The sequence below is a fragment of the Odocoileus virginianus genome, chromosome 27 (genome assembly GCF_023699985.2).
Source record: "Odocoileus virginianus isolate 20LAN1187 ecotype Illinois chromosome 27, Ovbor_1.2, whole genome shotgun sequence".
NCBI classification, from domain to species: Eukaryota; Metazoa; Chordata; class Mammalia; order Artiodactyla; family Cervidae; genus Odocoileus; species Odocoileus virginianus.
In genome coordinates, this window is record NC_069700.1 from 39,667,989 (window position 1) to 39,684,022 (window position 16,034).

At 46.5% G+C, this 16,034-nt stretch overlaps 1 protein-coding gene across 16 annotated transcripts in view; it reads right to left on the minus strand.

The window, feature by feature from the left end:
* Positions 1-16,034, minus strand: part of DST (dystonin) — a 513,682-nt gene that overhangs the window by 230,339 nt on the left and 267,309 nt on the right. For all 16 annotated transcript variants that reach the window (XM_070456721.1, XM_070456720.1, XM_070456704.1 and 13 more), the window contains one exon: positions 662-828. In XM_070456721.1, the coding sequence (XP_070312822.1) occupies positions 662-828 (167 nt within the window). The remainder of the gene's footprint in view (positions 1-661; positions 829-16,034) is intronic.

Here is a 16,034-nt window from a genome sequence, read left to right on the forward strand (position 1 = left end):
TGAAAGATGATGATAAGCTTATGGTTTTCCTGGAAATAAACAAGCTTGTTCCTCTCTGCCACCTGCTCCAGACAATAATTAAGACAGCTTTGCAGAATCAAGGGGCTTCCCTGATAGCTCAGTTGGTAAAGAATCCACCTGCAATGCAGTTAGATTCCTGGGTCCGGAAGATCCACTGGATAAGGGACTGGCTACCCACTCCAGTATTCTTGGGTTTTAAGACACTTTGGGCAGAATCAAGTGTTTCTAAAGATTGATAAGTATATTTAAAAGGTAAGATCCATGATGGCTGTTTTGGTTCAACTTCTCGCACTTTGCTATAAACTGCTGAAGAAGCTTTAGATGGATAACAATATATCGGTCTCGGTTACAAATAAAGATTCTGTGGATGGTAAAACTTGAGAAGCTTTTGAGGTCAGATCTCAGGAATACCATGTGGCAAGCTGACCCTTTTATAAAGCAAATGATCCTTTACGTTTCAGAAATTCAACAATTTTGCAGAGAAAACAAACCAAAATCTTGCTTTATTTTCTTTTCACAAAACCGATTGTGAAGCTTTCTGACAACTAATAAATGCCAAGGTAGTTGCTGTTAAAAAAAAAATTGGAAATGAAAGAAACACTTAGATTTATCAAAGGGCAGGAAAACTCAAATTTCATACCTGTATTTATGAATGATGGCATTAAATAATTTCCCATCTCTCCAGCAGGTGGTGAAATTTTCACACCGAATCCCCGCATAACCCTCCGTGGCCTGCTGCGTCCACAGTAACAGTCTCTCTTTCGCTGACATGTCTTCTGACTCACCAGTAACATGGATATCAGATATCTAAACGGAACCGAAAATGGTAAACCATTAGGAAGGAAGGAAGCTAACACAGATTAAGAACCTACTATGTGCCAAGCACTTATTACTTAATGCTCCTCTCACTTGTAAGATGGCAACGTTTCCCCCATCTCCACGGAGGGAACCTGAGTTTCAAAGAGATTAGCAGATAGAAAAGTAAGATGTAACCCAAGCATTTCATTTTTTTTCTCATACCAGAATGTCCCAGTGCTGAGAAGTCTCCATTCCTTTTTACTAATCAGATCTGTTCAAACAACTTAAGCACACGTTTTTCCAAGTTCAAAGGAGTCACAGTAGAACCTACAAATTAATCTATGCTACTTACATGCAGAGCAGAATCTGATCCAGCAGGTATCCTGTGTAAAGAAAAGGAGAACAGTCCCCTCTCCAGCTAACCACACTGCTTAACTATTTGGCCAGAAGTCTCTCTGATTTTCTCATGAAGCTTTGTTCAGTTTACCCAATGGGAAATTTTCATCAAATAATTTTTCCTACTTTGTTTGCCTTACTTTTTAAAAAAAAAATCTCTTTCACTGAACGATAATAAAACAGTCACCAGTTCACATGATTTCCATTCGCTCAAGTCGCCCTTTGACAAGGGTCCTATTTAACCTGCTGATAATGACATTAAGGCACCAAGGGACTCCGGCAGGGGTCAGACAGTGACTCCCAAGCCGGGATTAACACTAGCAGACAGCTGTTCCCGCAGTCAGTGGGGACGCCAAGCCGGGGGGTCAGGACAGGCGAGGATCAGGGTCAGATGGGAAGGAAGGCGGTGGGGTGGGGTGGGGCGGTGCGGGGAGGTCATCCCACACGGGAAGGAAAACCCCTCAAGTCCCGACCGGTCTTGAGAGCTGGCCACCGGTCCCCTGGCTCAGGGACATCTTTTCAGGCCTGTGAGCCAGCATCCTCTTCTATAAAATGGGGGGAAGCAGGCAGAAGCAGGAACTATTTAAGACTCTCTTCAGTCTGAAGTCTGAGAGGCTGAGACTGTGAAAACGACACAGAGGCAGATGTTCACACAGGCAGGCAGGAAACTGACAGCAGAAAGCTTAGAAACCCGGGCTAAAGAAGCCCTTCAGTCTAGAAAGATGAACGGATAAAGATGTGGTGCATATATTCACTGGAATATCACTCTGTCATACAAAGGAATGGAATAACACCACTTGCAACAACATGGACGGACCTAGAGATGATCGCACTGACACGTTTACGTGGAAGCTAAAATACGGCACAGATGAACCTTTCTACGAAACGGAAACAGAGTCCCGGACATAGAGAACAGGCGTGTGGCTGCCGGGGAAGGGCAGTGGAGAGGGGCGTGGGCGTGCGGGACTAGCAGATGCGAACTATTCCACACAGGACGGAAACCAACAAGGTCCTGCTGCACGGCACAGGGAAGCAGAATCAGGATCCTGCCATAAACCAGAGTGGAAAAGAAGATGAAGAAGACTGTAGAACAAACGTGTAACTAAGCCGCTCTGCTGTGAAGCAGAAATGAACACAACACTGCGTACATGTCAATAAAATGTTTAAAAGATCTATGCATGTACATGTAAAACTAGCTGTTTCTGGAAAACCTGAGGACACAGGGTGGTATTTATAGCAGTATAAAAAAAGGGCAATAGCTGGGTACAGGCAGGGACTGATTTCTGCAGGGTCAAGAATGTTCCAGTCCAGTCCAATGCCAAAGGTAACTACCTATTAACAAGGAGAGTCAACACATTTCAACCACAGGATGTTTAACAGGCTACAGTGCTGCCCAGACATCCAGGGAAAGATATTAAGGAAGAAGCATTAACAGGCCTGAAAACGGCTGAACATCAGCCAGGAGCCTGTTAGGCTCACATACACAGTATCAGACCACTGCACATGCAGACACTAGTTTAAAAGCTATAGTTTTAAGGGGTATACTCAAATATGTTATGAACCAAATTTTAACATATCAAAGACCACTAATAAGTTAAGTCTTTCATCTTCTCCTTCAATTTCCAATTAACTATTATTCCCACTGGGAAGTTAAGCATTTTTAGATATACTGTTACCACTCACCATTGCCCACCTAGGTATATCTAACTTTTTTATCAACTTAGGTATATCTAACTATGATATGGTACAAAAAAATTAAAAAGAAAAGTAAACCAAATGCTAAACACTGTAAATCTGAAGTTGCCACTCATGATTCCTAATGTAAAATCAGCAAATCAACCTGACTCATCCCCAGCAAGGGCAGGCCAGGCGGGATTCTAGGAAGGAACCAGGCCTCTTCCTCCAAATCCTGAAGGCATACAGAGATCACAGGAGGTTTCAGCTCCTGCTGTCTGGGTTCAAATCCCAAGTGCAACCGCTAACAGGATTAAGACCCAGAGCTGCTTAACGTGGGCACATCTAGAGATGACCAAACTACATGAAGACAGAGAAAGACAAATATCATATGGTATCACCGATATGTGGACTCTTAAAAAACGGTACAGACGAATTTATTTAGAAAACAGAAAAAGACTCACAGACTTAGAAAACGAACTTATGGTCACCCAAGTGGCAAAGTGGGGGGAGCAATAAATCAGGTTAGGATTAACATATACACACTACTATATATAAAAGAGTTAAATAACAAGGACCTACAAGGGTCTGGATACAATATTTTGTAGTAATCTGTGCTGGAAAAAAGTACTAAAAATAATTATACATATATGTATAAATAAATCACTTTGCTGTGTGCTGGAAATCGAGGCAGCATTGTAAATTAACTCTACTTCAATTCAAAGAAAAGACCTAGAGCTATTCACATCATCTCCCTAAAACCCATCTTCCTTTTTTAAAACATAAATGATGATATAATAACATCTTTCCAAAGTTTAGACAAGATGATCTACATTAAGTGCTCAGCCCGGAGCCTGCAGGTAGAAAACTCTACAGACGTCAGCTTCTCCCACTACTTGATGAGCAGTACTTGTTGCTTCTGGCCTCTCGCCAGCGACCTGCCAGCCAGCAGCCAACACAAAGAAGATGTTTCAGACCAGAGCTCCTCCTGGCCGCTGGAAGCCTGCAGGACTCTCCTCCGAGTCACTGCCGGCCGCCACTGGAGGGCACGTGCTTCCTCCCACAGAGCCTCTGGGACCTTCTTTCATCTTTGCTTCCTCTCCCTGGACCCAGCCTGCCTCCACTCGCAACTTTCCAGAAGCATCTACTCTGCAGGAAACTAAATCTGCTCAGCTCCCCACCCTGCTTCGGCCTTCCCATTGAAGTCCAGCCCCCCGCACCACGCCCCGCAGCGCGTTAAGTTCTGGAACCAGCAGGCACAGGGTCAGGGCACACTTCCCGCCTCCCCCGATGATGGAAAGCAGCAGCTCGCAGGTCAGTATCTGCAGCACAAAGACCTCGCCTTTGCACATCTGGTCGCTCTTGTGCCACCATCTCCTTCCCGTCCTCAAGACGACCCGTGCTCCCAGCATCTAGTATCTGCATCCAGGGACCCATCCTCACAGGCCTCAGCCTTCCCGCCACGCCGACCAGCCACATACCTGCAGCTGGATCTCGTTACCTTGAACCTGATCCAGTCCACTGCAAGTCTGTGACTTCCGACAGCAACGGCTGTTTTCTAGCACTTTCGCTGCTCAGCTCCAGCTGGACCAACCGACCAGAGGCTCAGCAAACACCGCGCGGTCCTCCACCAGCCCAACTCTGCCGCTTCTCTGAGCCCTCCGCTGGCTTCGCCGCTGCCTCCTGCGTGTCTCCACCCCGGGACTCCTCACTTCACCCGCTGTCCTCACCTTCCTCACCGTCCTCACCCTGCTCCACCCAGACGTGGAGCCTCAGCCCCGATCCAGGCAGTCTGTCTCCTCTGTGGGGATGTCCGCCTCCTCGAATCCCTGCTCTGATCTCGGCCGGGGCTGTAAGAAACCCGCCTTCCCTCAGCATCCTGAAGGGCCAGTGTTTCCATCCCTCAGAGGATGTCTGCCACCTCTTCACGGTGGGACGCCTACCCCGCCTGCTCTCCTACTGTGTCTCGTATCACTTTTCGTCATCTTTACAGAGAAAAGGGACACACGTGAGGGCCCTGGCCTGTCACCCGGGTCTCTGTGAGGGGATCCCCCTGGGTCTTTGCTCTCAGTATGTACAATGCCCAAGTCTCTTCCGTCCTAAAATGAGTAAAAACGAATAACCTTCATAAACCCGCTTCCTCTGCACTCAGCACCACCTCCCTCTTCTTGGTAAGCACCTGGAGGGAACACCCTGCGCTTTCTAACTGGTATCTTTACTCCTCAGCCTGCTGAGTCTCGGCTTCTGTCCCAGTCACCCCATGGAAAGTGAGAAGGGGTGAGCAGACCCACAGAGGGGTCCACGCTCGTGACTCTGCTCCCAGGAGCAGGGAGAGGGGCCAGGGGCTGAGCGCGGCGGTCACCGCCGAGGATCTGCGCCGCCAAAGCTGCGCACCTGCATGCTTCCCGGGCCCTGGAGAGACAGCAGCGGACCCCAGGGGGCGAGGGCTGCCCCAGGGCTGTGGGGAGCAGAAGCAACCAGCTTTACTCAAGACCACCAACTCCAGGCTCCCGTGTCAGCATCAAACCCTCTTAAGACACAGCCATGACCGACCTAAAGCAACACTGGGCTCCGGGGAGCCTCCCGCCTCTGGAACCAACCCCTGGTGTCCGACGAGAAACAGGCTCCGCGCATGACACGTCCCTCACCCCGCGGACACATCCATCCACGTCAGTCTTGGCCGGCCTGCCCAGGCCCAGGCCATTCTCCTTCTGTCCCACAGTCAAACCACATGCGCCAGACCCTGCGGGCCACACGCCCTCTCTCCGCAGGGGCTCCACTCAGGCCAATTCTCCCCCGGAGCATCCCTGCCCCCAATACCACTCAACATAGACTGAAGTGCTCAGTTGCCTTCAGGAGAAAGGGGTGGGAGACCTGCAGGAGGGGAGAGAGGGGAGGGGGGAGGGGAGGGGAGAGGGGGGATGGGGAAGAGGGGGGAGGGGTGGGGAGGGATGGGGAACGGGGGGAGGGGTGGGGAGGGGTGGGGGTGGGAAGGGAGGAAGCATCAGAAGAAGTGTCATGTTTGCACTGGGGATGAATGAGTTTTAGCCTACCATGTAACCCTTGTCACCTTAGGAAATAAAAGGTTTCCACCTAAGTGAAGGTTTTCACTTCATAATAACTGCCACACCCCCCCAGCCACTGTCTAGGAGTGCCCGGTAGTGAACCCAGGCCTAGAGATTACTCAGCCCAATGTAACCCAAGTGTCATCTTATTTCTGTAAAACAATGTCATAAACTTAACCCAGGATGTAGTCTTGAAATGTCTTTTCAACGCAAGAAAAGAAGCCGACACCCATCGGAGAGGTCACTCTGACCTCCCTCCCGGCAGACGGGGGCAGGCGGGGAGGGCCAAGCCTCCCGTGCTGGTCAGCTGAGGCTGCCAGCCTCAGTCCTCTGAACAAAGTCAAACGCCACGAGAAGACCGGGCGGCAGCCACACCCGCTTTTTACCACGATGCTGTCATAGTTCTGGCATGTGGGAAGGGAGGGCACACCAAGGGCCAGTTTCCAAAGCTGACTCACACACTCCCCGGGAGACTAATCACAGATTTAATTCTAGCCTAGGCAAATGCAATTTTTAAATTTTTAAAAAATAACTACAATTCATGAAAAGGTTCAATAACCAGACGTGTAACGGCAGAAAGGCAACATCTCCGAGGCTGAGAGGACTAAGAAATGTAACTGAGAGAAGCTATGACTACAGGAAAGGATTAAGGAATCCAGGGAACTCTAACTGGAAGATCGCAGAGCCCGCTGTCAGCCCCTGGCTTCACTGGTGAAAAACTGAGGGCACAGGAGGCTCGCTGACGCATCCAGGGTCGCAGTGGGCCGGCCGGGAGGGCCCGAGGCACGGCCCTGAGGCTCCCAACCAGCGCAGGACCTGCAGGGGGAGAGTGAACTCTCTCCTTCACGTTTAGAATAGACACCTACCCTGCCAACTCAGACAGATCTTTCCTCTGGGTCGGCAAGCCCCGTGGGTGCTCACTCAGTGCTGGGGAGCCGTCTCCACTAGGCTGTGGTTAAGGGTTAAGGGTCATGGTGGGGGAGGAAATGGCAACCCACTCCAGTATTCTTGCCTGGAGAACCCATGGCCAGAGGAGCCTGGCGGGCTACAGTCCATGGGGTCACAAAGAGTCGGACATGACCGAGCGACTAACACTATACTACACTCACACTGGTCAGAGTGGCCATCATTAAAAACTCTAGATAACGAATGCTGGAGAGGGTGCGGAGAGAAGGGAACCTCCTACAGCGCTGGTGAGAACCTAAGTTGGTGCGGCCACTACAAGAAAGAGTATGGAGGTTTCTCAAAACCCTAAACACAGCATCACCATATGATCCAGCAATCCCACTCCTAGGCATATATCCAGGCAAAACTGTAACTCGAAAAGATACACACACCCCTATGTTCACAGCAGCACTGTTCACAATAGCCAAGGCATGGAGAAAACCTGAATGTGCATCAGCAGATGAACGCATATAGAAGACGTGGCACATATGTACATCGGAATGGTATTCATTCATAAAAAAAGAAAAAAATAACACCATTTGCAGCAACATGGATGCAACTAGAGATTATCATAGAAAGTGAAACACCTCAGAAAGAGAAAGACAAATTCCACATGGTAAGACTTACATGTGGACTCTGAAATATGACACAAATGAACACATCTGTGAAACATCACAGACCCACAGACAGAGAGAACCTCCTGGTTGCCAAGGTGGGTGGGGGGGAGTTTGGGAAGAGCAGATACAAATTAACATATACAGGAGGGATGAACAAGGTTCCAGCAGCACTACACAGGAAACCATATTCAGGATCCTGAGATAGACTATAATGCAAAAGAACATAAAAAAGGATGTGTCTGCATACACACACACACATACATATATATAACTGAATCACTTTGCTATACTGCAGAAATTAACACAACAGTGTAAATCAACTAGACTTCAATAAAAAAATTTTTTAATTAGAAAAAACATTTAAGTCTTCCGACTTAAGAGCTAAGTCCCCTTTCCTCTGCTACACCAGATCGACGGTGACACTCCACAGCATTTCAGGAAGAGTTTTAGCTACTGAGAAACCAGCTCACTTTACAGAAGCAAAAACTGACATAAGGGACACACAGTGGGTATGGGAAAGGTAGTTGTCAAACGTTCTTCCCTGCGGAACCCAAATCCCTACTGGTTCAGACAGCTAGACATGAGCACCATCCAAGGAATTTCAATTCCTTCACATATTTATGTTGAAATCTACAACAGAGTTTATACTCTAATTGAGAGAGTTCGGGTATTTCCAAGGAGGAAAGCAGGAGGCTGGAAAAGGTGATCTCAGGATGCTCCCACCTCTGTTAACACAATGATCTCAAGAGTGAAAGCTGATCCTTGGGAGGAAAGGTAGTGCAGAGCCATGGAAGGACCTGTGTTCTATTCCCACTCCACCGCTTCCTGGGCCTCGGTTTCCTCTCATCAAGATGCACACACACACACACACACACACACACACACACACACACACACGGTTCAGAATGGTGACTGTCCCACATGAGCAGAAGTGACTGCACCAGACTGAGGGTTATTCCTAACAATTTTTTACTCACACTGCTGGACACTCTACTCAGGCAAAAGCAAATTCCATACTGAATGTGTCAAAACACACAAACATTTCCAAGCCAGGATGTTTGCTTTCAAAGACAATCTCTTCAACGATGTTTCAACTATTTTGGCAGAAACCAATGTAATCAACACATTTTCAGTGTCTGCTTCCAAGTTTCAAAAATGTGTGAAAAGGCTCCACAAAATATTCTAAACTGCAAAGAGGGCACATGTATTTTGAAAATTATATCTTGTTAAAAAACTGCCTCCCTAAAAGGAAGAGGTAAATAGAGGATTAAAGCAAAATAAAATAAAAGCTGATAAAATTCAAGTGATGATGCTCTACATTAATGGGTCACCTTGAGCAAATGCTCATTTATTTCTTATTCAAATACGGGAGAAATTAATGTAAGATTTAACTCTTTCTCTTGTACAGCTAAGGATCTGAAAATTTGACACGTCCTTCATTTAACAGAAAAGACAGAAGCATTTTAATGCTGATACACAGCCACATTCTGTGCAATTATTTTAGAACTAAATTTTCACAAACTGGTTATGAAATCCAAATGAAGACTAGAAATTTTTAAAAAATACCCCAAAATGCATTTTCATTTAAGAAGATGAAATGTTAGAAATGAGTTAAGTCAACTGTAAACCAAATGACCTCTGCTTTCAAGATCTAGAAAGACGGCACTGATGAACCTATTTGCAGGACAGGAACAGAGACACAGACACAGAGAAGGGCTTGCAGGGGGAGGTGGGGGCGCGAACTGAGAGCAACGCTGACACATACCCACGACCACGTGCAGAACAGATGGCCGGGGGGAAGCTGTTGTGGGACACGGGGAGCTCGGCCCGGCACTCTGACAACCTACTGGGGTGAGCTGGGAAGGGGAGGGAGGCTCAAGATGGAGGGAATGTGTGTGTGTGTGTGTGTGTGTGTGTGTGTGTGTGTAATTATGGCTGGTTCGCACTGCTGCATGACAGAAACCAACACGACACTGTAAAGCAATTATCCTTCAGTTTAAAAAAATTAATTTTTAAAAATCTATAGAGCAAAGCTACTATAGAAAAGGAGAAATATTTAGAATTTATCCTAGTCCTTGAATTCTAAGTACAATTTTGCAGGTTAAGATTCACAGAAGACTTAGTTAAAGAAAAAGCTTCTGAATAAATATTACATTTCAGTGATGCAGACAGGATGAAGCACAAGCTGGAATCGAGACTGCTGAGAGAAACATCAATAACCTCAGATATCAGACGACACCACCGTTATGGCAGAAAGTGAAGAAGAACTAAAAAGCCTCTTGATGAAAGTGAAAGAGGAGAGTGAAAAAGTTGGCTTAAAACTCAACATTCAGAAAACTAAGATCACGGCATCTGGTGCCATCACTTCATGGCAAATAGATGGGGAAACAATGGAAACAGTGACAGAGTTTATTTTCTTGGCCTCCAAAATTACCACAGATGGTGATTACAGCCATGAAATTAAAAGATGCTTGCTCCTTGGAAGGAAAGTTATAGACAGCATATTAAAAAGCACAGACATTACTTTGCCAACAAAGGTCCATCTAGTCAAAGCTATGGTTTTTCCAGTGGTCATGTATGGGTATGAGAGTTGGACCATAAAGAAAGCTGAACACTGAAGAATTGATGCTTTTGAACTGTGGTGCTGGAGAAGATTCTTGAGAGTTCCTTGGACTGCAAGAAGATCAAACCAGTCCATCCTAAAGGAAATGAGTTCTGATTATTCACTGGAAGGACTGAAGCTGAAGCTGAAATTCCAATACTTTGGCCACCTGATGTGAAGAACTGACTCATTGGAAAAGACTCTGATGCTGGGAAAGACTGAAGGCAGGAGAAGGGGATGACAGAGGATGAGATGGTTGGATGACATCACCAACTTGATGGACATGAGCTTGAGCAAGCTCCAGGAGTTGGTGATGGACAGGGAGGCCTGGCATGCTGCAGCCATGGGGTCGCAAAGAGTTGGATACAACTGAGCGACTGAAATGAACTGAGGTTGACTATTCATGTATCACTCTAACATTTTGCGATGCTTCTGAATTATGTTGTTTTGATACAATGGGAAGTCAATTAATAAAATATCCAACCCTTCTTTGCTCAGATGCTGATAATGTCACTTGTACACTGTGCACACCCCTCCCCATCCTTCCCTCCTTGGCTTCTCCCCACACACACTGCCCCATTCATGGCAATTCACCAAAGGAGGGAAAGGAAGGTGAAAAGAGGTCAGTCTGAACTAGCTTACATGGCTGTGTGACAGGGTGGGGCGTCAAAATGACAAAACTCCCCCTGGATCCACAGTGTTGCTTTCTGTTACTTCAATTATCCCAGTCTAGCACATTCTGAAAATATTAATGGAAACTTTAAAAAATAAACCATTCTTAAGTCTTAAAACAGCACAACGTTCTGAGTACTGAGACAAAATCATTCCCCATCCAAGTCCGTCCCGCCGCCAACAGGAATCATACCACTAGTCACTTCATAAAAGGTCTTGGTCATCAGACTGACTATTGTGGTTTGGCCACCTGATGTGAAAAACTGACTCACTGGAAAAGACCCTGATGCTGGGAAAGATAAAAGGCGGGAGGAGAAGGGGGCGACAGAGGATGAGATGATTGGATGGCATCACCGACTCGATGGACATGAGTTTGAGTAAACTCTGGGAGCTGGTGATGGACAGGGAGGCCTGGCATGCTGCAGTCCATGGGGTTGCAAAGAGTCAGACACAACTGAGCGACTGAACTGAACTGATTGTGGTTTCTCAGTGTGTGTATTCAAGGAACTCTTATCTTAATAACGGCTCTAAGGTGCAAAAGCAGTGATGCCAGTAACTCAGTTACACTCCCACTGTGCCTAATTTACAAACTAAACTTCATTGTAAGTATTTAAGTACAGAAAAAGTACAGTGTATACAGAGAGGGTTCAGTACCATCCAGTTTCAGGCGCCCACTGGGAGCCTTAGAATGTGTCCCCTGAACATACAGAGGGTACCGTGATATCCACGGTCCTGATCCCCAAAGCCTCCGGGGCATCTAAGCTTACAGCCACACCCCCAACATCTGTAATGAAGAAACGATGGGATGTGTTGGTGTAGGTTCCACATATAACAGGCCCAGAATAAATGGGAAAGAAATCACGGAAGAGGGGGATGGAGGGAGGGGTGAAAACACAGCACAAGGGTGAGCAGTGCAATCTGCGGATTCGCAGGAATTGAAAGAGGTGCGGAAAGTGGGTAAGTGGCAGCAGCTCTGAGTTCAGCTGGAGACAATCCCAGCGAGACCCAAGCCCTCCCTCACCCCAGCAGAGCGGCCTGAGCAAGTCATCACGTCTCCCGAGGCTCCAGGTCCTCGTCCACAACTGGAGCAAACGACAGAACCATCTCATGATGCTTGAACAGCCCCGTGGGGGTGCCAAGCATGCAGCAGGGCTCCACAAACACCATGCCTATTAATAGTCGTGTCATCATCCAGCCCCACACCCTCCTTTCTGGAACAGGGAAGCCGAGACCTGGAGAACGGCAGGAGGCATCCAAGGCCCACGGCGCTCTGGCACCAAGTCCTGGTGAGAACTCACACCTCCTGCCTCCGGGCCCGTGATCCACTGCTGGTCAGAAAACACATGATGAGGGGAAAACGAGGGTGATGCTGGTTTTCAGAATTTAGTGTGGTTTCATGAAATGCATGAGAGGGTGCCTGAAACATATGCAGTGTTCTCACGTTCCACCAGAAAATACTGTCACTAAATCCAGGGTAGAGCTTCATCCAGGTGTGGCTCCCCCACCGCAGGGACCACTTGAGAACATGACACAAAACAAGTGCCCTGGCCACAGTCCTGACCGTCAGAGTCACCAGCCCGCAGTGATCCAGTGTATTCAAATCACCGGAATTGACATCTGGCCACCTATATATACACACTTTAATTTATTTATGTGGCTGCACTGTACTGCAGTTTCAGCACGCGGGACTGTTCAGTTGGAACACGCAAACTCTTACTTGTGGCATGCAGGATCTAGTTCCCTGGCCGGGGATGGAACCTGGGTCCTCTGCAACTGGGAGCATAGAATCTTACCCACTGGACCCACAGCTTCCTGCTTAAGAGCTCCTTAGGTAACATTTACACGTGGTCAGTTAGAAAAACAACAACCCATAAAGACAGAAAATAGCCATCTTTGCGGAGATCCGCATCATAGATTGGGAAGAAACGGAACTTGTGAAACTCAAGGAGGAAGAAAGCTCTGCGGGAACAGCAAGCGCCTCGTCACAAGTCCAGGGAGCGTGTGCGTCAGACAAAGAAGGGGTCCCGGAGCTCATCACGCCCTGTCCCTGAATGTGGTGCACCCCAGCTGCCTCTGTGGGGAACACTCACCCTCCCCAAAGAACATCAGCGCTTAGAAACATTAACCTCTGCCCCAGGCTCACAGCATCTCCTTTAGAACTCTGACAGTTCATGTGTGATGCTAAGCCATCATCTAACTCAGCTACCCCCATCTACTGCGCTGCCCTAAGGATCTTATTTAACCCGAGTTTCCATTTCTTAGTTCCAGAAAGGAGGAACTGTCTGTTTCACCTATTTAATACAGTTCTATTTAATACAGTTCTTAAGAATGATCAAAAGACAATGAGTCTGAAAGCATTTTCTGCTTCCAAAGCGATAGGCAACTCTGCAACGCTTCTGTTTTCACTTATACCTCCTTACCCTAGCAAAGCTATAACGTGCCATGAAATTTACATCCAGTACGTGTCCAAGGAGGGCCAGCTGAGCTCCCTTCTCAGAAGCCCAGAGCCTGGAGGACCACCCAAGGTCAGCTGATGGGGGAAGATTAAAGAGGAGGTTGGCCGGTCACCTAGACCAAGAATGACAAATATCACAGGAACCAGGAAGTTCAAGGCAGAGGCCTAAAGTAAGTCCAAGCTGAAGAAAAGTTCAAAGAATTGTACACTATACCATTTGGAGGTTAATTCAAACATCATTGAGCCCAATCCTTACACATAACTGAGTGTAAAAATGGCTCAAATCGAGAAGAAATTAAAAAGATTTTGAAGGGACTATGTCTTGCAAACAAATGCTGGCTAACAGGCCACTGAAGGGGCTGAGCGCTCTCACGTCCATCCAATTCTGAAATGGAAAATGGAGAATCCAATACAAAATAAAGAGCCATGCACAGTTCTAACCAAAGACAATTAAGCAGAGTCCACCTCCAAAGTTCTGGGAAGAACGCAGTAACAAAGAGCAGCAAGCTGTTGGTCTAATTCTGTTTGCCACAGAACAATCTTTATCTGGACCACAGCAAAGTGAGACATCAAAATCCTCAGATAAAATAAGGACTAGCCCTCATTAAAAAGTCTACAAATAACAAATGCTGGAGACAGTGTGGAGAAAAGGGAGCCCTCCTACACTGTGGGTGGGAATGTAAATTGGTGCAGACATTATGGAGAATATGGAATGGAGGTTCCTTTAAAATTAAATATAGGGCTACCATATGATCCAGGAATCCCAAGCCTGGGGATATAACCAGAGAAAACCATAATGCGAAAAGATACATGCACCCAATGTTCACGGCAACACTGTTCACAACAGCCAAGACATGGGAATAACCTAAACATCCATCAACAGATGAATGGATACAGAAGATGTGGTGCATATAAATATATATATACACATGCATATATATATAATATGGAATATTACTCACATAAAAAAGAGTGAAATAATGCCATTTGTGTCAACATGTGTGGACCTAGAGTTTTTATATTAAGCGCAGTAAGTCAGACTAATTCATATGATTGCACTTACATGTGGAATCTAAAAAAATGATACAAATGAATTTGCTTACAAAACAGAAACAGACTCAGATACTTCGACAACAAATTTATGGTTTCCAAAAGGGAAAGGCAGGGGAGGATAAATTATGAACTAGGATTAACATATATACACCAATATACACATAACAGACAATTAACAAGGACCTACTGTATAGCAGAGTGAACTCTGCTCAATACTCTGTGAGAAAGTGGACGTGGTAGTTACTCAGGTGTGCATGACTCTCTGCAACCCCAGGGACTGTAGCCTTCCAGGCTCCCCTGACCATGGGATTTCCCAGGCAAGCGTACTAGAGTGGGTAGCCATTCCCTTCTCCAGGGGATCAATATGCTGTGATAACCTTAGGGAAAGAATCTGAAAAAGAATGGTTATAGGTAAATGTAGAACTGAACCACTTTGCTGTACATCTGAAACTAACAGAACATCGTCAATCAACTAATTACAGCTCAGTTCAGCTCACCAGGCCTCCCTGTCCATCACCAACTCCCAGAGTTTACTCAAACTCATGTCCATAGAGTCGATGATGCCATCCAACCATATCATCCTCTGTCGTTCCCTTCTCCTCTGCCCCCAAACCCTCCCAGCATCAGGGTCTTTTCCAATGAGTCAACTCTTCGCGTGAGGTGGCCAAAGTATTGGAGTTTCAGCTGCAGCGTCAGTCCTTCCAATGAACACCCAGGACTGATCTCCTTTAGGATGGACTGGTTGGATGTCCTTGCAGTCCAAGGGACTCTCAAGAGTCTTCTCCAACACCACAGTTCAAAAGCATCAGTTCTTCGGTACTCAGCTTTCTTCACTGTCCAACTCTCACATCCATACATGACTACTGGAAAAACCATAGCCTTGACCAGATGGACTTTTGTTGGCAAAGTAATATCTCTGCTCTTTACTATGCTGTCTAGGTTGGTCATAACTTTTCCTTCCAAGGAGCAAGCATCTTTTAATTTCATGGCTGCAATCACCATCTGCGGTGATTTTGGAGCCCAAAAAAATGAAGTCTGACCCTGTTTCCACTGTCTCCCTATTTCCCATGAAGTGATGGGACCAGATGCCATGATCTTAGTTTTCTGAATGTTGAGTTTTAAGCCAACTTTTTCACTCTCCTCTTTCACTTTCATCAGGAGGCTTTTAGTTCCTCTTCACTTTCTACCATAAGGGTGGTGTTATCTGCATATCTGAGGTTATTGATATTTCTCCCGGCAATCTTCATTCCAGCTTGTGCTTCTTCCAGCCCAGTTTCCCATGATGTACTTTGTTTCTAAGTTAAATCAGCAGGCGACAATATACAGCCCTGACATACTCCTTTTCCTATGTGGAACCAGTCTGTTGATCCATGTCCAGTTCTAACTGTTGCTTCCTGACCTGCATACAGGTTTCCCAAGAGGCAGGTCAGGTGGCCTGATAGTCCCATCTCTTTCAGAATTTTCCACAGTTTATTGTGATCCACACAGTCAAAAGCTTTGGCATAGTCAATAAAGCAGAAATAGACGTTTTTCTGGAACTCTCTTACTTTTTCGATGATCCAGAGGATGTTGGCAATTTGATCTCTGGTTCCTCTGCCTTTCCTGAAACCAGCTTGAACATCTGGAAGTTCACGGTTCACGTATTGCTGAAGCCTGGCTTGGAGAATTTTGAGCATTACTTTACTAGCGTGTGAGATGAGTGCAATTGTGCAGTAGTTTGAGCATTCTTTGGGATT